This window comes from Orcinus orca, chromosome 10 (genome assembly GCF_937001465.1).
Source record: "Orcinus orca chromosome 10, mOrcOrc1.1, whole genome shotgun sequence".
Taxonomy (NCBI): domain Eukaryota; kingdom Metazoa; phylum Chordata; class Mammalia; order Artiodactyla; family Delphinidae; genus Orcinus; species Orcinus orca.
In genome coordinates this window covers 63,793,870-63,817,840 of record NC_064568.1, presented here as the reverse complement: position 1 = coordinate 63,817,840, position 23,971 = coordinate 63,793,870, and the positions used below count along the sequence as shown (strand labels likewise).

Here is a 23,971-nt window from a genome sequence, read left to right as displayed (position 1 = left end):
TCTGCAAACCAGAAGTTTCCCTGATGGAGAGTGGGGTGATGGAGAGGGATGCATCACCCTGTAATAGGTGCAGCCCTGTTCTAATGCACAGCAATACCTTCTTATAGACTAGGTATTCCAGATTCTCTTACGTGGATGCAAGGACATATTGAAAGCAATGTGCAAACATGAATGAGGCAGGGCATGGGTCTCTCCTAATGTTCATTATGACAGTATTCTTTCCAGCAGCACAACTTAACAAGTCTTACAGTTGAAAGAACATCTTCATCTCTTGATAGCTTCTATCTGCTTCTCTATAAAGTGTCCAGTTTAGTCAACTTGACTAAACAACAGAGGATCAACAGTTGATCCTCTTCACCATAGATCAAGGACAAAACTATTGATAACCACAAGATCTGACCCATTCATTACCTCATTCAACATTACTTCTTGATGGAAAGTTGTAAACGCACAAAAATATTGAGGCACTGGTATAACTCACATCTCCAAATTCTCTCAATATTTATTGTCCATTTTCCATAGAATTTTCCCAAGTAGAAGGAATAGGGCCAATGTGCAATAAGCCAATCATCTGAGTAGTTTTTTTTCCCTTAATGGTGATGTTCTGAAACCAATGGTCCCTCATATGATACTTATGTCCTACTGAGTATTTAAAAACATATACAAAACACCCAGCCAAATTTTAAGGTTATTTGGTTGCATTTAAGATTCTTTGGACATTTACTAATTTCCTATTATTTATATGTTCTTTTTCTTCTAAATACAATTCAATGCAACCTTTAGATTTATGAGTGGTATGCTGTAAGACTTCAGCAAACTCTCATCAATCTTAAAAATCTTACAAATATAATAAAACTTAGCTAACTAATTAAAATATCCCTTTTATATCTTTAATCACTCCATAGGTCTACTACCAGTAACATTTATTGGGCTATTTGCTGAATAATTATCATGAATTTCTAGAAAAAATATAAAATATTTCACTTTTCTTCTCACACATACAGGAGCAGTTGACTGCTTTTTCAGAATGACATTTTTTTGTAACTGCAGAAGAGGTTCTGCACAGGAAATGCCAGCAAAAGTAGAACGAAAGCCAACTGAGTTTTAGGTGTCGGGTGATGAGACAGGCTCCCTCACTCTCAGTCACACTTCTCCACCTTCCAATCCATTAATGCCTGTCATCCAAACTTGTGATTTGGCAAAATTTCCATTTCTACTTGTCATGGATCTCTGAGTCCCTTTTGTCACATTTATATGCTAGCGTGAAACTGAGTCCTCTACCAAAGAAAGCTTCCCATGTTGCCCTGAACACAGGGTACTCATAGGATGGGTGCAATATAAAGCACCGACAGCAAAAGAAAGTTCACATCATCTCACTTCACTCACAATGTTCATGGTTCGCACTACATTCATTTCTCAAATGATTTATTATCAAGCTGACTTGAGCTAATATTAAAATCTCAATGAAAAAGGCACCTTTAAGTGCACTCCTACAAGTGAAAAGCAACAACAAAACTCTCATTTATAATCACTTATGATAAGGTGCCTTATCATATATCACTTATGATATATCCCCTTCAAGAAAATCATGTAAATTGGATGCTAATTGTATACTAGAGTATATTATACACCAGCAGACGTAGCACTCAAACAGTAACTATTAAATCACTGATGGTCAATGGTCCATGCAATGGATTCTACTGCTAGGTTAACCGAACCAGCATGCTCTCTCATGAGAAGGCGCTGCACCTTGGCTTACTGTTGACACTGGACAGCCATCTCTCAAGTGCACTGTTTTGAATTGATTATTACTATCTAACAGTAGAGGGAACTAATAGAAATGACTTCAGAATTTGAAACACACTACTTCTATCCCATTCACCCATGTTGATTAGAATTCATGAAAAATAAAACACTAGGTCTTGATGAGCATTTTACATTTCTAATTGCTAGAGAGCATAAATATAGCCCTGGCTCAGCAACTATGAAACGACAACTGTGCAGAGCTAGAAGACCACTGTCTTTTTCCCAGGTTGGCAAGGGTATGGAAGGACACTGGGTGCTTGACACGTTCTCAGGGAAGAAATGGAAGTTGGAGGAGAAGAGGACAATTGAGAAAGAGGTGTGAATGCTCTCTGAGGCAGCACCAAGGAATTGCCAAGTGCCATCAACCAAGCCTTCTCTGGTAGAGTTCATCCCTTTAGGATTACACCTAAAATGAAATTAGCCTCCAAGAATTTAGCATAGTTTACACCTTTATTTGTAATTTCTATGACTGCACTTCACCGAAAAGCAGTCTGTTCCTATTAAAAGCTAGAACTCCAAGCTCAGGAATAGAAGAGAATATTAATAGTATAATGACCATCATCGTGTCATAATCATAATAAGGAATAACAAACACTTGCACAGCATTTATATACCAGTCCTGGACTAGGTGTTTCCCATCTCAACTGACGGTTCCTAAAATTCCATGGACAGCTACGATTATCAGGCATTCTCACACAGATGAGAAAACTGAGGCATAGAGAGGTTAAGTGACTTACCCAAGATCATGCATTTGGCAAGTGCAGTGGGGTACATACCCAGGAAACCTGGTAGTGGAATTGACTCCAACCACACTCTGCTGCCTTTTCCAAAGAGAATCAAAAGAATCAGAGTTGACAAGCATCTCATCCCATCATTTTACTCATTTAATAGAAAAATAAATGAACAAACAATAACCCATCCACATTTTACCTACAGCTCTTAAGTAGGGGACCCATATTGTGCAGCTAGCTGGGAGGAGATGAGAATGGATATGTGGTCTTAATCCTTAACCCAGAGCCTTTCCTGCTGGGCTGGACCAGCCCTTAGATCCTTCTCTCTCATCTGTACCTACAGTCAGTGCATCGACAAGGAAGGTCCTGATGTAAGAAGCAGAGAGACCTGCTCATTCACATTTTATGGGATCAGTACAACTAGGACAGAAAAATATAGAAAGATGACTGTGCCATGTATATTACCTTAGATTGAGGCTTATGACTATTCCTTAATTCAAAAAAATATTTATTAAGCACGTCAAGCACTGTGTCAGGTACTGTTTTGTGAACACAACAGTCCCTCCTGCCATTGGTATTTGTTCCAATAGAGAAGATAAACAGTAAATTAATGAATTAAACAAAATAATTGTACTATAAATGTTGAGAAGAAAATAAATAGAAATCTGTAAAAGATATATCAGAAAAGAGCAAGAGGCTTGTTTTTAAAGAGAGAGTTTTGAGATAATTGATTTTTTTAGAACCAATGGTCCAATCATCCAGTATAGAATACACTAAATATAATTACATAAACTGATCATGTGGGGATAAGCATGCTTGACGTGTTTCTTTACTATTTTCTTAAAGTTCCAAGTTAAAGTATTGTTTGTGGTGCTATTATATAGAAATCTGGATTGGGTGAACCTATTTGAATTTTAGAGGCAGGTTGCTTATTCCAGCAATGAGCAAACTATGGTAAGGAGATTCATATAGAGAATTATTTTTTATCGTGACTCATGCCTTTCTTTGGGTGTAACATGTTGGAAATGAACTAATGTACAAATAACCTTGATTATTTAAAAATAGGAAATGAGATACCTATAATTCAAAAATACTAATTAAATGCAATTTCAACCAGATTCTTGTATGATAATTTAAACGAAATACATGTCATTGTATTATTCTCTATAAGTGACAGAGAATTGTCCATTTCAGACTAAACATATATATTTTACTATTCTTTCATTCCAAGATAAGATTTCCCCTATCAATAGAAAAATTTCAAGACAAAATCATGATTGTCATTATTTAAAGAATGCCATATTATAGATTAAAACATTTAGCATAAAAAAAGATTGCAAGGCTTGTATAGTACATTTTCATGTTTAACGGAAAAAAGGTATTCTTTTCCCTGATACATTTCTAATATTATTTTTTGGCAGAGTTTTTTCTTTTTTTAATAGAAAGCACTTGCATGAAATGTTTTTTGACAACTTTGAATCTGGTTATCTGTGTGCCTATGTTTCTGATAGGGTAAAAGTACTGAGAGTGGTCCATGTAACACCCAGTGCTTCCCTTGTACTACCTTCTTTTCCTCTCTAGACCGTGTCAGTGTCTGTGTCTGTCCTCACACTGAGCTGCATTGCCTTGGATCGGTGGTATGCGATCTGTCACCCTTTGATGTTTAAGAGCACAGCCAAGCGGGCCCGGAACAGCATCGTCATCATCTGGATTGTGTCCTGCATCATAATGATCCCTCAGGCCATCGTCATGGAGTGCAGCACCATGCTCCCTGGCTTAGCCAATAAAACCACTCTCTTTACAGTCTGTGATGAGCACTGGGGCGGTAAGTCCATTGTGGCCCTTGCATTTATATGACAGCTGCAAATTGAAAATCTAATTTGCATAGCCCTTGTAAAGCTGGCCTCGTGTATTTTATTGGCATTTGTTAATATCACTTATTTTATGACATGGTAGAACATAGTATTGTCTCAGGTGTCAGGTTCCCTAATGGGCTTCAAATACAACTGGATTTTTCATTTTAAAACCATGTCTGGCCTGGGAACATGGATGTCTTGCCCGTGGACCTATGCTGTTCTCTGAGTCAGATTAGCTACACACGTTTTCTCTATTCATAATATAGTAAACTGATACATTTTATCACTAGCATAATTATTTTCTGACTTAAGAATTACACTAATTATGAAATTACGAATCTTTTTTGGTTTCCCATCTGATATGTTCAGTGGTTAAATTTAAACAATCAAGTTAGGAGGCCTTATGCTCCTTTGGTTCAAAACTCTCAGCAACAGTCTTTGAGGTTTTCCTGTAATAGTGGAAACACCTTTATCAATGCCTAGTGGTGGCACAAATCTGGACACAGCAAAGGATGAAAGAAAATAAAATAATCCTGCATTTCAACACTAGTTACAAAATTATCACACGGAATTTAAAGGAAACAATCTGTTCTCTTCTGGGTAAATATATTACAATGGCTCATATTTAAACTGTAAACATTAGGAAAGCATTTGTTTACTGGAAAGATGTATCAACAGAGGCAGTGCACACCAAGGATTGTTCATGGACCTGGTATTTTCAAGCATATGAATCTCTGAATTCATGTTAATTCCTACCTTGATTCTTTTATTGGAACACTGAAAAGAGGAAAATCAGGAACTGAAAAATTAGGCATATGTTTCCACTGCAGCAAGATAAAACTCAAAAGACACTGAGATTATTCCATATGTTATCCAAAGACCTATAATAATTAAAATTTCAAAATTTGCTTTATCTATTACTGTAAATATTAAATACTCCTTTTAAAAATTGAGATTTATCCTTCCTTTCAATTGCAATTCTTTTGCTGTATTTCTTTCTGTATCTTCTTCAGTTTTTCCCAAGTTTCCCCATTAACAATGAAGACAAAACCAAAATGAGTAGAAAGTTCCAGAATGATAGAAATATTTCTTAAGTGTCTTCGGTCCCATTTATTTAATGTTCAAACAACATCTTGAGTACTTAGGATATGCCAGAAATTGTGCCAACCTGAAGAGAAATAGACTCTGCCCAAGGGAACCCGTTGTATATAATGAGGCTGAAATGCAAATAAATAAAGGTTTATAGTGTGATTAGTATTTTAATATACTTATATACAAAGTGCTAGGAGCACAAGTGAGAGGACAGACTCAGTCCTGGCCATGTGAACAAAAGTTTATAAGGACCTGCTAACATTTCAGCAAAGCATTAAAGATGAGCAGGGAGGAAGCTTAAGGGGCAGTTCATTTGCTCAGGGTTTGAACTCTGTTCTCTCAGAATGAACTTGTTTTGCCTTTTGATTTGACTATGCCTTAATGTTTAAGTATCTCACTTATTTTCAGCTTAAGAAAGACTTTAAAAATGTGGAGATTCACTAGCATGAGTGTGATTCTCTTTCAATGTACAATTTAATAATTTGGCCATTTAAATGATGATAATCTACCAAAAAAAAAAAAAAAATGAGCAGGGCTTTTCCAGACAAGGAAGAGGGAAAAGGGTGTCCTAGGAAGCAGGAAAACTCACACAATGGGCACCATTCCTTGAAGAAGAAAGGAAGAGAGTCCAAACTTGTAGCTTCTGGAATGCAGTCTAAAGAACTGTGTTTGGGAAAAGGTGGGCTGGGAGCCAAATATGACATATCTCTTATTATTATCTAATTCCTATGCAATGAGTTATATTTGGAAAAGAGCCTAAAGATCTCTTGATCAGAATGCTTAGTTAATCATGATGAAACTGAACCATAAATTAAATTATTTGCTCAATATTATGAAGCACATTTAAATATAAGTGTTACCAAACCCGGGTTTGGCTGCTCGTCACTCAGAAGTCAATACTCAAGAGGCAAGTGTCAGTAGAAAGGAAAGGTGTGTTAATCAGAAAAGCTGGCAATCTGGGGAGAAGGTGGACTCATGTCCTGAGACCACCTCCAAAGATTCTGCTCAGCCCTGACAGTTTTTGAAGGGAAAAAAGGGGGCAGAATCTCAGTGTATCATCTAGGCAGGAGTTTGGATTCTGCATCATTCTCCATTGAGTGTAGGCTGGCTGACTCTCTCTTCTTTATCTTGCCCATGTGGGCTGCCTGCAGGATTGCTAAGGGGGCTGTTGGAGGTAGAGAGCTAGTCATTCTTTAACTATTTAATTCTTCATTCTTACTTCTTTTAATCTAGGTAAAGAATCCACAGGTTAGACAAGGCACCGTGTGTGTTCAGGAGAGCATAAGTCAGGAGTTAGTTTCAATTGCCTAGTGATCTCATTCCTATAATTAGATTCTTTTAAGGTTAGAGGGGAACAGAAATGGGCAAACAGGAAAGGTGCAAAAGAGCTGCTTTCAGAAGCTTCCAACTCACAAGCTGGGATTCTTTAAGTTTACGGAGATGGTAATTAGATTAAAATTCCCACCTATTATTCAATATGTGTCAGTAGTATTTTCTCTAAAGTATTTGGGTAATTAATTTCATTTATAAGTCTGTGGACTGATTTTATAAACTTGTCCTTTTTTTAGTGTTGCCCTGAATGATCAAGTTGCATTAACTCCCATGAGCAAAAGGATTGCAGAACTAGGGAATCCTGTTAGTCATCATGATTAAGTAAATAGCTGCATCATTTTCTAATTAACTTTGAGCAACAGATATAAATATATAAAAGGCATCCCAACCTCTCACATTTTATTACTTAACTATAGAAGGGATATTTTCCTTAAAAAAAAGAAATTATTGTCAAATACCTAAAAATCTAAACTCAGTCTTCAGAAGTCATTTAGGAAAGCTATTTGAAAGTGATTTTATATAAGCATAAAATTACTTAAAATGATTTTAAAAGCTAAGTGATGCTGAATTGAGTTGATCATCCACAAAATCAAGCAATAAAATCTGTGACATTAGTTTTTCGTATGTTAAATGAAATTATCAATAACTTCATGTTCTTAAGAAGAATATGAAAAATTAAAAGCAGGTTCTTATTATTCTGCTCATTAGACATTTAGTTTATTTTAATGATTTTTACATTAGCATAAGCTTTGTTAATATAAGTTATTTATAAATCTAGGTTTAACTTAAAATTTTAAAGCTTGGACATATATGTGATAGTCACAACTTAAAATCACCATAGACAATCATATTTTACAGGGTTAGCTCTCTAAAGTTCAAACCTTTTGAAAGTCCATTTAGTCCCATTTTTAAAAAATTTGTTGTGAAATATCTTTTATTTGCTATTAACTCATAAACTGATTTCTTATCTTTATCCTAAGTTAAATCAATGATTTGGTTATAAAAGTAAACAGAGATATCATTATGGTCCTACAACCAATATTACAATGTGGAAAGAGTCAGTAAACTATGTGGTCACTTGATTCATATCTATCAAATAACTTTTGGGAAAGTCTTGCAAAAGCTGTCTCGCTCATGGTGCAAAATAACTGAGAACTCCGTCTTACTGGAAATAAGACCACAAATATGTAATATTTTATGGATACATTACTTCTGCAACTCATTATGTTGATCATTGCCTATGGCTTGTTCAAAAAAAGACCACAAACTATTCAGTTCTTGGCAGACACACTTGACACTCAAAAACAAATAAAATGTGTTAATATTTATTTTAATGATGTTTAAATTATGCTTTTGTGTATGCTTACTGTTTGCATCAATCACATCCATTCACACTTCTGAAAGTTTAAAATTCTTCCAGAATTATAACCATACTTTCTTGATTGCTTGGTTTGTAAATGCATAGTTTCACAGGATAGATCCTATTGGAAGAAATTAACTGTCTTTTCCCACTCAAACCAAGATATGTTTTACTAGTAATTCATCCAACTTTTAATGAGCATGTACTGTTTGTCAAACATTGTTTTGGATGCCGGGGATTTATAATCTCCCTCCTCTTGGATTGTACTGCCAAATTATTCTTTGGTGGTCTGAAAAATAATAATAATAGTGGAGCCCTTCCTTATATTCAAGCTAATTATGGTATCTGGCCTATTATGAGATTTGGAAAGTATATACATATGTGTGTTTATTAATAGGAACATTTATTGAAAACACTTATTAGGGAGAAGATAATAAAATATATTACAGATTCAGATAAACTTTTATGGATACATGAACTTGGAAAAGACTCTCCAAATTGAATATTTGGAAAATTATATTTAACTTAATTTTCCATTGAATCCTTGAGAGGTGTAACATGAAGGAGAAAATGTTTGTCATTTTTAGGTAATTATATTAACATGTTCACTCAACAATGGACCTTAACTCACCTAAGAGAAGTTAAGCTTTATCTATCTAATACCTGACATTTTTCTTTAATCTCTGATTTCAAAGACTAAAGAAAGATCCATATTTACTCCTTATTTGTTGGTTTGATATACATACAATAATGTATGCAGATTATGCCTATTCATCCGTTGAGTAGAGACACGAAATTTTAACGGTTGTCAATCTTTAAAATGCTGTTTTCTAATTTAGGGAATGCTTAAGTGAACAAATTTCATGTAGCTACTGTCTAGACATATGTCTTAAAATATATTAAATATATTGCTTATCAAGTGTAGAGAAACTTCAAAGATAGTTTCAACACATATAATTTAAACTTTCAATGGCATTTCTGGGTTTTCAATTAGCTTAGACTCTAAGCATGAAATGAGGAATCTAAGACGATCATGTTTCCCCAATTATCTATAATAATCTCTTTATTAAAACAATCTATCTTAGCCTGCAAGTGTAATTTTGCTTGATCAATTTTTCTCTATGTTGGTGTTCATTATCATAATATGCATTTACCAGCCAATTACATATTTTTCTAACTATTTATAAATATACTGGTTGCAGAATGAGCTTTCTTTCCCGTCTAAAACTCCAGACTGTTATCACAGCGATGGTATCCATCTCTGCAGTTTAAAAATAAATGACCTACCAAATCTACCTTTCTCCACTCACTCAATTTAATTGTCTGATGCAGACATCAGGGATTCACAGGTATGTAAGCTTTAAAGGTATATTTTTTTTGTGGGAAGCTTATACGACATTTTCTTCAAAACAAATAGAAGTTCAAAGCCACTCAGGTGCCTGGGAAGTGCCGAGGTCACTCTCCAGCTCCTTTGAAATTGGCTCTGCAAATGCTGCATGGCACTTTGAATGCTGCGGCACTTCAAAGGGAAAGACTGTTTGCTATTCCTCCAGTCAGGCTGCTCAGATTCTATCACTTTTTATGTAACTGGCTTGTTTTGCAGGACAAACTTGAAAGGAAGTTAGAAACTGAAGCTGATGAGCTAGATGTGAGCCACCTGGGCCCCAGAGAAGCTAAAAATGACACATCAAATTGGTCTTTTAGACCTCCTGGTAGCACACACACCCTGCTGTGTGCTCTAAAGATTGTAGTGGAGAAAAACATCTGTCTGAGAAAGAAGACAGTTTTAGGAGTAAAAATAAGAAGAATATTAAACTCTAGAAGACAAGACTATGAAATCAATACTGTGGAGGATATGTTGACTTACTAGAACATATACAAAATTCCTCTCTAAGTAAGTTGTGCATGTGTGTTAATGCATGTACTTTTAATAAAAATGAGATTTTTAGGGTTCTTTAAACTTAGATGTCAAACCAATATGGGTATTTTCTTTTTTTGATATCCATCTTACTTATCAGGGATAAGCACATATAGGATTGTAGTGATTGCTTATTTATCATTAATTCTATGTGCACAGGTAATACGTATCACATATTGATATGAGGATATGTTGATATGTTGAAAATATATTCAGTAAGAATTCAATGAATGTTCAATAATTGTTATCAGTCATTATGGTCATCATCATAATCATTATTGGTTAATCCTCAGTATAAATTGCTCTTACCACGTTTGACCACATAACCGAGTCTTCATGCTTCTACATATTTTCTGAAGTAACGAAAATAATAAAATCCATGAAAGTGATAGCATCATCCTTCCATAATAGTGTAGAACAAATCCCATTGCCAATATCAAAGTCAAAATAAGTTATGTAATTTTTAGAATTAAAAAAAAAACCTTTGTTTTATTAGCATTTAGTTAGAATTGTATCAAATTATTGGCATTTAATGTCTATGGTATCCATTTAGGATATATTGTTTCTTGTTTTACATTTAAGTAAAAGTAGCTTGATCAGTGTGATATATTCAAATACTAGTTAAAGGGAAATATCCCTTAAAGTGTTTTAAAAGTCAGTAATGAATATATTTTAGAAAAATTAAAAATTAATATTAAGCCACAGTGCCAATTGATTGACTCCTTATAAATGCCCTAATCTGTGATATGTATTACCTGTGCACATAGAATTAATGACAAATAAGCAATCACTACAATCCTATATGTGCTTATGCCTGATAAGTAAGATGGATATCAAAAAAAAGAAAATACCCATATTGGTTTGAAATCTAATTTTAAAGAACCCTAAAAATCTCATTTTTATTAAAAGTACATGCATTAACACACGTGCACAACTTACTTAAAGAGGAATTTTGTATATGTCCTAGTAGGTCAATAAAAATAATCATTATCAAATGTTTGCTGTTTTAGTTTTCAAAAAACTTTCTGAATTCATATTTGGAGATACAACTGGGAATATTTTCTCATCTCTCAAGAGAGAAATGAAGAGGAATCAACTTAGTTTACTGTCTTTTTCCATTTTAACAAAAACATTAGCAATTAAGTTTTGATTGAGTAATGTCCCTCCTTGCAAATCCAAGTATTGGACAATCCAAATTAATTTTTATTGATTAAACAGATGTAATTAAGAGAAAAAAAGGCTTTTTGATAAATGAATACTTGACTGGAAAGACTGTAGTAACACAAATTAAGAAATGGCTAATTGTTCTTCCTCTCTGAGTAGATTACATGACATTAAGACTTTGCATTTAGTACTTAAATGTAAGTAGTTAATATTATAAATCATTTTTCCCTTTTGTGTATATAACATAACAGTAAAATCATATAGAAGGTAATTTTGAAGGCAAAACATTGACAGATGTACTTTTAAAAAGTCTATGAATTATAATATTTTATTATTTTAACTTTCATTCCAGGTGAAATTTACCCCAAGATGTATCACATCTGTTTCTTTCTGGTGACCTACATGGCACCACTGTGTCTTATGGTGTTGGCCTATCTGCAAATATTTCGTAAACTCTGGTGCCGACAGGTAAGTAATTTCAAATAACTTTCTTGTGTTTTCCTTAGGATGTCCTTAAAAACAAAATTTAAGAGTGAATTGAACCAATATAATATGCTTAGCAAAGGATTGTGTGTTCTTCTAAAATAATGAGGCCTTAGTCATGAACATATGTCTAGGCATTTTTTAGGGTGATATTTAGGGAATGTTATTTATGAACTGCCTTAATGACTAAATTTTAAACCTCTGTGATTAATCGACTTGATTTTTGTCTAGGAATAATATTGTAAATTTTACTTTTTATGAGAAATAAATAAAAATTCCTTTAAAGTTTCCTGAGACTGTAAGTAAAGATGTATGTAATACATTTTTGATGAGATGTATGTAATACATTTTTATTATAGGGTTAAACCTCCAACTTCAAAGATCTTATTTTTTTTTCAGAACAGTAGAAGAGTTAAGCAGAATTGAGAATTTTAAAAATTGTTTATGCTAATTTGTACTGAAATGTTAGATAATTTTGCTATGTATTCATTCACTCATTTATTAACTCAGTGAATGTATTCATTCACTCAGTTATTCATTCATCAAATATTTATATTACTTTTGCATGCATGTCTGATAAAAAGCTAAATGTTCTAGTCTGTGTCATTGGTGAATTCATAGTCTAGAGGAAGGAAACAGTTCCAGGGCAAAAATCACCTTAAAAAATATAAGCAAAGGGGATCAGAGAAAAGCTTAGTGGAGGTGGATCTAATTCAGACCAGGAGACATTTAAGCTGAATCATCATGACTCTAAGGAAATCGACGAACATGTAAAGGTACAGACAAAGAATATAACTCAGCTTCTTGTACTTGTAAATTGTATCTTAAAATGCCACATTTCTCAGAAATGTATCTCTTTTTTCCTAAATTTATTGCCAGTATTTTGAGCTTATCAGGCTTGTGGAAAGCCACACACTTAGTCTGTTTGTTCTGACATATTTTATCCAACTGAAAGAATTTACTGGGCCACTTTACTCATTTAAAGGATTTCATAAACCTTTTATTTGGTTTTTGTCTGAGGATGAGTCTTAATCTGGGTCTTCTTCAACCCTTGTTATTCAAAGCGATTTTCAAGATCATCTTTTACTTCTTGTATATGAGCAATCAACCCCGTCTGTCTCATAATTCCAAATGTTTTTGTTTCCTCTATTTTTGTAAAGAAGTCACTTCTTTTCTGACCTTATAAATGCATTCTGTTCCCCAGTCTTTGTAACTAAAATAACAAATGTGTATCACTGTAAACCATGAGTGGTGATTTTCCACATCGTAGGGATAGTTTCCTTAACAATCTCCACCTGGCCAGTGGGAGTGAATGACCAGAACTGATATAATACAGAAGTCAAAAACACAGACTCAAGGTCCTGACTGCATGAGTTTAAATTCTAACCCTGCCATTTAACAGATGTGGGAATTTTGTCAATTACTTAAATTTCTGTGCCATGCAGGGGTGCATAGCATCTACCTCACACTTATTAGATGAATTAATTCAAGTGCCTCAAGCATGGAAAGTGCTCATTAAATAAAATATCATAATAGTATATGCTGTTATTTAGGCTTTCACCTCATTCTGCTTATATTTCTAAAATAATAAGCATGTGTTGAATTGATGTTTGTGACTACTTTCTTAGATAGATCTCTTTCATAGTACTTTTAAGTAACATGAAAATGACTTTTTATTTGTCTGTCTGCTCTAATCTACTAAGATGGAAACAGTACACACTAGCCTTGATCTTGTAGCCCGCCACCTAGTACATGCATAGCACATATCAGTTGCTTGATAAATACTTTATAAGAAAAAATTTAGTGGAAGAATAAGAGAAAGTGCTGGGAAAGTTTAGATAGAAGAGGAAAGAGAGGAATCCATTGCTCAGTTACTCAGAACAAAGTTCATAGAAAAATTAGAATTTGAAAAATTCTTGAAGAAGATAAAACTTTGATGAGCATGTAGGCATAAAGATAATTTAGATTGATATTTTGACTAAGAATATTCAGTGTTAAGTGCATTTCCTACTTCCATATTTTTACTGGGTAGTGTGCATTAAACATAAGAAATGCTTATATTTGCTTATTCATTTATTTACAGAATGACATAACTTTAAAATTTCTTGGGTGTACATAAATCTGTCTCGTTCATCATCATCTTCCCAACACTTAACATGTTACCTTGCACAAAAAAGTATTCAAAAAATGTTTGTTAAATAATTAGATAACTACCAAATCTCAACCAGTTTACTTCTTCATTATTTAAGCTTATAGTTCTCCATTTCTCAAACTCTAAAGTAAGCTCAAAATTGTATTGCAGGCTTAGAAATAATCCACATTCTTTTGATGAATTGTCCTGGTTAGTACAAGCCACATGATCCAGAAGATTTGCAGTAAAATGCTTGGGCTGTGAAACTAAAAACATTTACAGACAGATTGCAATAGAAAACAGCAAGTTCATCTGAGTTCACTTTAGCAGCCACAATAAAGTAAATTAACCCCAAATGGTGATTATGTAGAATTCTGCTTGAGCAACTATCAAATTCCAACTGTTAATGTCTCTAAACAGAGTTCCAAGGCATTATGTATGCCATAGTCTACATCAAGTGAGCCATCAAACAGAGGGACTGTCTTATTCGCTTAAAATTACAGAGATGCAGGGAATCTGTTACATTCTTTGAAATATCTAAGTGTAAGATTATTAATGAGCAAAATGTCTGTCCTTGTCTGACTTTCTCAAGAATTTTAAACCTATGTTAGTGCAAGTTCATTAGCCTCATGCACAGTGAGGTGAAACAAACCGAAACTTTGGAGTTTGGAGCAGAGAAAGTTTATGGCAAGGCCATGGAAGGAGATGGGTGGCTCATGGCCTACAAAGCCCCTGAACTCCCTGAAGCAAAACATTTTTAAAAGCCAGGTGAGGGAGGGGTGTCGCAGTGTACGTGATCAGCTTATGTACAATTCTCTGATTGGCTGATGGTGAGGTAACAGGGTGGTGTCACAAAGCTTAACATTACAGTCCTTATCCATAGACTCCAGGAGGCCTGGGGCTATGTGCTCATGATTATCAAGTAGTTAACTTCTTCCATTTGGTGGGGGTTTTTCACATCTGTAAAACAACTCAGGATATGGGGGAAAGGCCTGTCCCTAGAAGGCCCCATAGGGTCCTGCTTGGTTACAATGAAAAGAATTGTCCAATGTTTTGCTCTAATCAAAGACTTAAATATTCTCTTTATTTGACAATGTGTCTCAGAGAACTCATTCAGTCTGGAAATTCTACAGGATCTTCTCTAGAACTCCTCTTTTTAAGGCTCACTAAATCTTAACTCTTTTGTACCTGACAGAATTTTTTCAGTTCTAACTCTCAAATAATTCAACACTTCAATCTTACTCATTATATGAACTCACATTAATTCATTCCACAAATATTTATTGACCACCTACTATGTGTCTGGGACTGTGTGAGGAGCTGGGGATGAACTGTACTGATACTTGAGTCTGGAACTAAATTTCAATTTTCCAAAGACTAAAACTTTGAAAGAACTAACTTGTTCCAATTTTTATCACATGCTCATCTACTGCCCTTTATTCTTCAACATTCTTCAAAAAGAACTTAAAATAATTAACATTAGATGATAACAAGTCAGTTTAGTATGAGAAAATAAACAGCAAATTGTAATTGCAGTGGCAGAATCAAATGGCAGTAACACAAGTTCACACAGAGAGATAAAAGTAACTATGTAGGTAAATATAGAAGAGAGTATAAATATATTTTTGTTTGAAATTCTTTTCTTCTCCTATTTGACTTGAGATAATATTGTAAAGCAATAATTATAAAACTGTGAATCTTCATCTTATAATGTATAAAGATGTAATTCAAAGAAAGGAGGAGAGAATGAAGCTATATTGAAGCAAAGATTTTGTATACTATTGAAATTAAGTTGGCATTAATCTAAACAGATTAAGTTGTTAATTATAATCCTCAGGGCAACCACTAAAAAAATAACTCAAAAAAATGTAGCGAAAAAAACAACAACAGAAATAAAATGCTATACTAGAAAATATCTGTTTAGCACAAAATAAAGAAGCAATGGAGGAATAGAGGAACAAAATAGAAACTATATATATATATATATATATATATGCACACATATATAAACAAACAGCAAAGGGAGACATGTAAATTACACCTTCTCAATAGTTACATTAAATGTAAATGAATGAAACACTCTAGAGGTTGGCAGAATAGATAAAACAAACAACAAACAAACAAAAAAAACCTGATTCAACTGTATGATGTCTACAAAAAGCACACCTCATATTCAAAGACACAAATAGATTAAATGTAAAATAATGAAAAAGAGGTACTATGCAAACAGTAACCAAAGGAAAGCTGAAGTAGCTCTACTAATATCAGACAAAAGAAACGTTAATAAAAAGTGTTACTATGGGTAAAGAGGGATATTTCAAATGATAAATCATTCCATCAAGAAGATATAAAAATGCTAAACCTATATGCAGTTAACAACTGAAGTCCACAGTACAGGAAGCAACAACTAGAAGAATTAGGTGGAGAAACAGACAATTCAATATTAATAATTGAAAACTTCAACACTCATCTTTCAGTCATGGATAGAAAAACTAGGCAGAACATTAACAATGACATAGAAGACTTGAAGAAAACTATCAACCAACTAAACCTAATATATCTATGCGGTACCTCTTCAAAAGTAGCAGAATACATATTCATCTCAAATGCACATGGAATAGTCTTCAGGTTACATCTTATAATAGTCTATAAAGCAAGCCTCATAGCATTTTAAGTGATTGAAATAATAAAAATGTAAATTCTCTTGCTACGAGACAAAATAGTTATGATCCTGATCATAAGAACTTAGCATGTGCATCTAAATTCTAAAAGAGAAGTACCAAGGTGGGAAAAAAAGTTGTCAGGGAGTGATAAAGTTAAAAGATTGCTATTATTTTGAATGGGATTTATTGCATTAAATCTATAGATCAATTTGGGGAAATTGACATATTAACAATATTAAATCTTATAATCCATGAACATGGTATATCTCCTCATTTATTTAGGTCTTTTTTAATAGCTCTTAGCAATTTTCATAATTTAAGTACACATAATTTGTCCACATTTTGTTAAATATATTCTTAGAATACATGTTTTGCTATTGAAATGTGTTATTTTCAATTTAAATTTAGAATCATTTATTGCTAATATATAGAAATACAGTTGATTTTGTTTATTGATTTAGGGTCCTACATATTGCTAAATTCATATGTTTAGTTCTAGTGGCATTTTTGTAGATTCCTTAAGACTTTCTTCATAAGCAATAATGTCTTCTCAATAGAAGCAATCTATATGCCTTTTATTTATTTTTCTTTTCTTCCTGTACTGGTTAGGATCTCCAGTACAATGTTGAGTAGGAGTGTTGAGAGAAATCTTTGTTGGCTTGTTACCAATCTTAGAAGAAAGTGTTCATCTTTCATGTTAAGTAGGATGATACCTTAAAGACTTTTCATGGATGCCTTTTATCATGTTGAGAAAGATTCTCTCTATTACTAATTTACATGCAAGGGTGTTAAAGTTTTCAAATGCTTTTCCTTTCTCTATTGACATGATCATAGTTTTTTCTGTTAATATGATAAATTACCTTGATTGATGTTTTTAAATGTTAAACCATTACTGCATTGCTGGAATAAATCTGCTTTTTTGAGCAAAATTTATTATCCTTTTATTTATTGTTGGATTTGGTTTGATATATATATTTTGGGGAATTTTCATCTCTATTCATGTGAGATATTTGGTCAGTGGTTTTCTTTTGTTCTCATGTCTTTATCAGGGTTACTGACTTCATTAAAATTCATTGTAATATTATCTTTTCTTTGAATTTCAGAAAGAGTCTAAATAAGATAGATATTATTTATTCTTTATGGTTTGATTGAATACTACATCAATGAACCTATCTGGGCCTAAGTTGTTTTGTTTTGTTTTGTTTTGTTTTTTGTAACAGGGTTTGTAAAGACACAGTCAGTTTTGGTTATCTTTTTTTTCATGGTGTTTATCCATTTCATTTAAGTTCATTGAGTTTGCAAATTTACTGGCTGTTCATAATATTCTCTCATCCCCTTTTTAATGTTTGCAGCACATTTGCTTATCTTGGCCACAAAGACTTCTTCAGACAGGGCAGGTTTCAAGGTACATCATCTACCTGATAGTTCAAATTCATAACTGTGATAATACCTCTTCCAGGATGTATTTTCACCTCAAAGGTGATTTTAAAGTTTATTTATGATATTGGAATAAAAGCAGTGTGTGTGTGTGTGTGTGTGTGTGTGTGTGTGCTTTCCACAGTCAGGGATTTTTGAATGCCTGCTGAGATGACAAGGAAAAGACCTTCTCACATGGACAGTCCCATAGCCTGGATCTCTCAAAAGCCCTTTTGTATGACTATTATTGCTTTTATGTAACTAGGCATGTGTTAAAAAATTTGCTAACTTCCATATCAGATTGTGTTGAAGTTTATAAATGGAAATGGTGCATCACAATGGGAAAAAATGAACTTTGCAATCAGACGGACCTGAGTGCAAATTCTGGCTTGTCACTTATTAAAGATATAGACTTGGATATTTTATTTAATACTTCTCAATGTCTGCTTGAACATCTGTAGAATGGGATTTACAATAACCTATTTTTAAGAATGCATTAATGATTACTCCAGATTGTGCATCATTCCTGGTGCTCAGTTAAAATTAGTGATTTCTACTGATACTATGCTGACTTTCTCTAGACATACACAAATTATTGATGGGGATTATTGTATGTCTCTTCACAATGAGTGCAGGATTAACCATCTTCTATTTAGATCATCATCTAAGAGGGGACATCATTTCTGCTTTTTTTTTTTTTTTTTTTATGATTGCAGGAACAATAGTTATGCTCCCTGTGGCAGTTTCTCTTTATGGGAACTCTTTCTGATGGTTGCAGAAGTCATCAGATGCAGGATATTGATTTTTTTCCTCAGGGGAGCATTGAATAACAGATTGCTTAAGTTTAAATGATCTCTTAGAGATCATTTAGGAAACAGTTCAAGGCCATTTAGCAGACATTAATAGGGTTACTCATTTTACAGTTTTTCTGGAAATTTCCAACATCCTTTGCAGCTTCTCCTCAATTATTTTTAAAAATGACTATCTATAAAAAAGACTCATAGAAGAGGAAGGAGTCTCAATCAATAGATAAGAAGATTGAGTGAGGCCACCACGATGTGAAAAGGTCAGCCGACATGGCAGGACATACAGAATCCGAAGAGAAATCGTTTATCAGGTGTTTTTCAATTTAAGGGCAGGTTTTCCTTAACTTCATTTGCTTCTTTTTGAGAGAGAATAGTTATATTCAAAAGGAGCACCATAATTAATTAATTATCATTAATTCATCTGTGTGGAAATCAAAGTAAAATTCTGTTCTCAAATTAAAGATTATCTAACAGACTTGGATCTTGTTATGGATAAAGCAACAGAATCCATCCAACATCCACTGTGAGAGACCCATCGGTCTGTTCTGGCTTGCAGCACAGAGATAAAAGCAACAGCTGAATAATCTTAATAGAACTAGGATGTGCTTATGGTGTGCTTGTTGGCACATTTTACTCTTAAAAAATTACACATGCTGAATTTTATTGTTTTGCTCACTAAACCCTATCAATCTTCATGAGCTTATAATTAAGACAATATTATACTTGGAGGGACTCCCTGCTATTATCAAATAACTTTGAAAAGAAGTGGAAAAGTACAAGTTGTGTAACTGTTGTTACAAATTGCAGCTATTTGAAACGTTCGTGGAAGACCACAAGGGATATTCAAGGTTTTTATGTGCATTTTAAAGGGTCGGTCCACAAAATTGCCTTCAAGCAATTTTGTAACAACAAATGATAAGCAACAGAGAATATTTTATTTTATTTTTATTCCTTTTATTCAAAGGTCTGCCTTAACCAAACCTGAGAATCAGAAAACCTAATAAAAAGCAATAGGTAGTTAAGTCCTATCTCTCCATCTGGCAGCAGGTGGCAGTATTGATGCATGAAAAACTATGCAGGTTACTTTGGCAATTATCTGTTAGGTTTTCCTTCTGTTTCAACTCTAGGTATCTGAGCTGAATCAAAATTCCTAGTAAGAGCTCTTCTTCCCCAGTTTTCAGTTCTCTCTCTTTTAAATTAAGAAGGGTTTTTTTGGTTTCATATTTTTTTAGAGTAGTTATAAGTTCACAGAAAAATCAAGTGGAAGGTACAGAGATTTCCCATCTCTCTCCAACCTCCATTCATGAACAGCCTCCCCATTATCAGCATCCCCTACCAGACTGATACATTTGTTAAAACTGATGAACCTACATTGATTCATCATAGTCACCGGAAGTTCACAGTTTACTTTATGGTTCACTCTTGATGTTGTACCTTCTATGGGTTTGGATGGTGTATTCAAATACATTGTATAATGTGTAATGACAGGTATCCATCATTATGGTAACATGAAGAGTAGTATTTTCCCTGCCCTAAAAATCCTCTGTGCTATGCCTATTCACCCCTCCCCCCATTACCCCTGGCAACCACTGATCATTCTTCTGTCTCCATTGTTTTATCTTTTCCAGGATAGCATATAGTTGGAATCTTATAAGAGGTAGCCTTCTCAGATTGGCTTCTTTCACTTAGTAATATGCATTTAAGTTTCCTCTCTATTTTTTCATGGCTTGATAGCTCATTTCTTTTTAGTGTTGAATATTATTCCTTTGAGTGGACAACTTCTCTTTTTATAAAGAGATATCATTTCCATTTGCAGCTCTCTTTAGACCTCAACAAAATGGTGATGTTGCAACTTTTTTTTTCCACCCAGACTCCTATTTGGCACTCGGCTGTATTACTCAAGAACACACTCCACTCAGCAAACGGTCTGGGGAAAGAGGCTCGCAAACCTCCTAGGCCTCGGGTGTCTGGGATACTCTCCTTACTGTGTCTTCCAATTACTCCTCCAAAGTGGAACTTTCCTAAATCAGATAACAATAAAGGGTATCCGCTCCTTTCAGATTCCTGGAACATCATCTGTAGTTCAGAGAAAATGGAAGGCCCTGCAGCCTCTTTCACAGCCTCGGGGGCCAGGACAGCAGACCAAATCCAGGATTAGCGCTGTGGCCGCTGAAATAAAGCAGATCCGAGCCAGACGGAAAACAGCCCGGATGCTGATGGTTGTGCTTTTGGTGTTTGCAATTTGCTATCTACCAATTAGCATCCTCAATGTGCTAAAGAGGTAAAGTTCACTTATTATTTGAAAATGAAGAGATCAGCCATTTTTCTTGGTTCTTAATTAAGGACTTTTTTTAAGCCAGAGAAAAATGGAAACCATCTGCCTAGATAGCTTGCCGGGCCAGATAACTCAATGTGTTGTTGTTACCAGCAGGTAGGGAACACAGTTTTTTAGAGCTCTGGGATTTTAAATGCTCTTATCCATGCAAATTCTCTATTGAATGGCAGACATAAAACAGATGTTCCTCTGACCTCTTCAAGCTAATTGCTAAGCCTTAGATGCAGAAGAAGTTCTAATGCAAAAAACTCATTTACAGCTCGGAGCTCTTTTTTGATCAGAACAAATGGGTTTTCCAAACTTTGTTCTCAAAGACATAGGAAACGGTGACAGAACTTTATCTAAAGGATAAAAAGAGATAAGAATTTTGTTAGCATTCTAATTATACTTAAAAAGTGCATTTGTGAGCACACACACAAACAAATGGAATCACAGCACATACTGTGTTTTGAATGTTTAAATAGAAAGAAAGAAAATTCATTTCCTGACATCATTGAATCAAGTTTAGCGTGAATATTAATAAAAATCAGTACAAAAGTTTTCAGTGAGAGAAGGTATGTTATTTGTAATGCTGCAGAGACACTATTAAGTTCAAACAACCAACATGATCAACCAATGCAGGGGCAGTGGTACCCAGGAACCTTCTGGCCAACCATCTTTATTGGGAATTATCGTAATAGTTGCACAGAGACTGGTCCCAAGGTAATACTAATTCTGTTTATCAGAGGCTTCGAAATAAAACTAGGATTTCTTCTCTCATTTTTCCTGGATCCAGAGTCAATATCCTATTCCTCATGGCTGGGGACTCTGAAGAGAGGCAGCTTTGGCTGGAATCACACAGTCTAAAGGTGGTATAACCAGCTGCAAAGATTTGTCATTCTCTTTTGGGCCTTGTTTTTGATTGTTTAATGACTTTTTCTTTTTCTTTTTTTTTTTTTACTTCTTTAAAATAAATTTTTATTGAAGTAATGTTGATTTACAATGTTGTATTCATTTCTGCTGTATAGCAAAGTGATTCAGTTATACGTATATCTATTCTTAATGACTTTTTCAATGGAAAAGAAAGAGAAAATGAACTTTTGTTCAGCAATGTTGTTTAGTACAGACACAGCCTTAAAGGTATAAGATATGTGGCAGCTTGGGTCCTTCAGATGTATACTGGCTCACAGGAAAATGAAAGCAACTTTGCCCTCCATATTTTTTCATAATTCCTTTCTTATTTTTCTTGTCCACAGAAATCCCATACAAATGTATTCTAGTCTGATGATAGATGATGATTTTCGCTCTTAAGAACCTTGGAAACATGCTAGGATACTGCATAGGTTCTCTCCTTTTTTTTTTTTGTACTTTTATTTTAGTCAATCTAAACTCAATGAAAATTGGATTTACTGCTCTCTGGATGACTCATTTGGATTTCCTGTATCTCAACACTTGTACCTTCCCTTTAGCTGGTTCCAAATACCTACTTCTCCATAATATTTCTCTATTCTCCTGACTTACAGACCTCCCTTTCCAAGGAAAATAAATGGCTTTCTAAGGAGAAAGTCCATGTTAAATTTAAAATAGTTTCCATTTTTTGAGTCTTCTGCTCTTTGTCACAAAATAAAAATTTCAAAATAACCTTGAAAATTGTTTTGCTCTTTATCACACATATTTTCTTCAAATACTTGTCTCTGTTTGCCCTTGCATTTTAGGCTCGTGTTTTCTTTCTCTTACAAATAAAGTCCTAAATTCTTTTCTTTGAAACTTAGTGTTTTGTCTGACTAGTCAAAACCAACTTCTTTAAAGCAGGTCTGGTTTTCTAGGATTTCAAAGATACATTGTGGTAGAGGGTCATAACATATTAATTCTATTTATCCATGTTGTCTTACTATATATTATATTTTTGTAAAACTGTAGTACTCCATAGAACACCACTTTATTCTGGCAACATATTTCTATCACAGGCACAAATTCCACAATCAGTGATGGACCCTCTGGCAGGAAATGCATTATAATCTTCAGCCTATACGTTTATTGCGTAGTTGCAAGTTGCCTGCTGTTGTCTAGTGAATACAATTTGATAAATGGGTATTTTGAAGTACAGAACAAATCTTAAAAATGACCTTTAAGGAGATAATAATAACATATTTTTCAGAGTTTAAAATAATAAAAAAAAAATTAAAACTCATGAACTTTAAGAAATTACCAGAATTTTGCCTATTGAAAACTAGCTCTTCTCTGCATATAAAGAAATCCCAGAAGCCAAATTTCAGCAAGGCTGTAAGATTGGAGTTGAAGAAATGTAATATTGATCAATGCACAAATGAAAGTAGGAAGTAGTGCTTACAGACTGCAATTTAGAAGTGCTTTTGTACACGCTGCTATGCTTAAAGTAGATAAGCAACAAGGACCTACTGTATAGCACAGGGAACTCTGCTCAATATTCTGTAATAACCTAATCAGGAAAAGAACTAGAAAAAAGCATAGTATTTAGTATATGTATAACTGAATTACTTTGTTGTACACCTGAAACTAACACAATATTGTTAATCAACTATACTCCAGTGTTAAATAAATAAATAAATAAAATGCACGCAAAATGAAATAGTAACAAAAGCTGCTCCATTGTGTTTAGAAACAAAATGAAAGAAGGTAGATAGATATATATTCAACCTTTGTATTCTTATTGCTGTTGTTTACAGGAGAGACCTTCTCTGACCTGATTTGGCTTTTGATTTACTAATTGTGCCTTGGAGGTGCCCTTCAGGTACTGAAGTTATTCTAGCCCCACTGTGTGCCCTAAACCTACAAGTGGTCTGTCCTGCAGGGCAGCACTGGAATCAGGGAACTGCCACCAAGGGCTGTGTTCACCCTTGAATTTAATTGTTTAAAAGGT

The 23,971-nt window shown here is 34.0% G+C and overlaps 1 protein-coding gene across 2 annotated transcripts in view; it reads left to right on the top strand.

Moving 5' to 3' along the window:
• The window catches only part of HCRTR2 (hypocretin receptor 2), a 119,422-nt gene that overhangs the window by 87,890 nt on the left and 7,561 nt on the right, over positions 1 to 23,971 (top strand). For both annotated transcript variants that reach the window (XM_012532256.2, XM_004267773.3), the window contains exons 3-5: positions 4,119 to 4,362; positions 11,612 to 11,727; positions 20,819 to 21,039. In XM_012532256.2, coding sequence (XP_012387710.1) covers positions 4,119 to 4,362; positions 11,612 to 11,727; positions 20,819 to 21,039 — 581 coding nt within the window. The remainder of the gene's footprint in view (positions 1 to 4,118; positions 4,363 to 11,611; positions 11,728 to 20,818; positions 21,040 to 23,971) is intronic.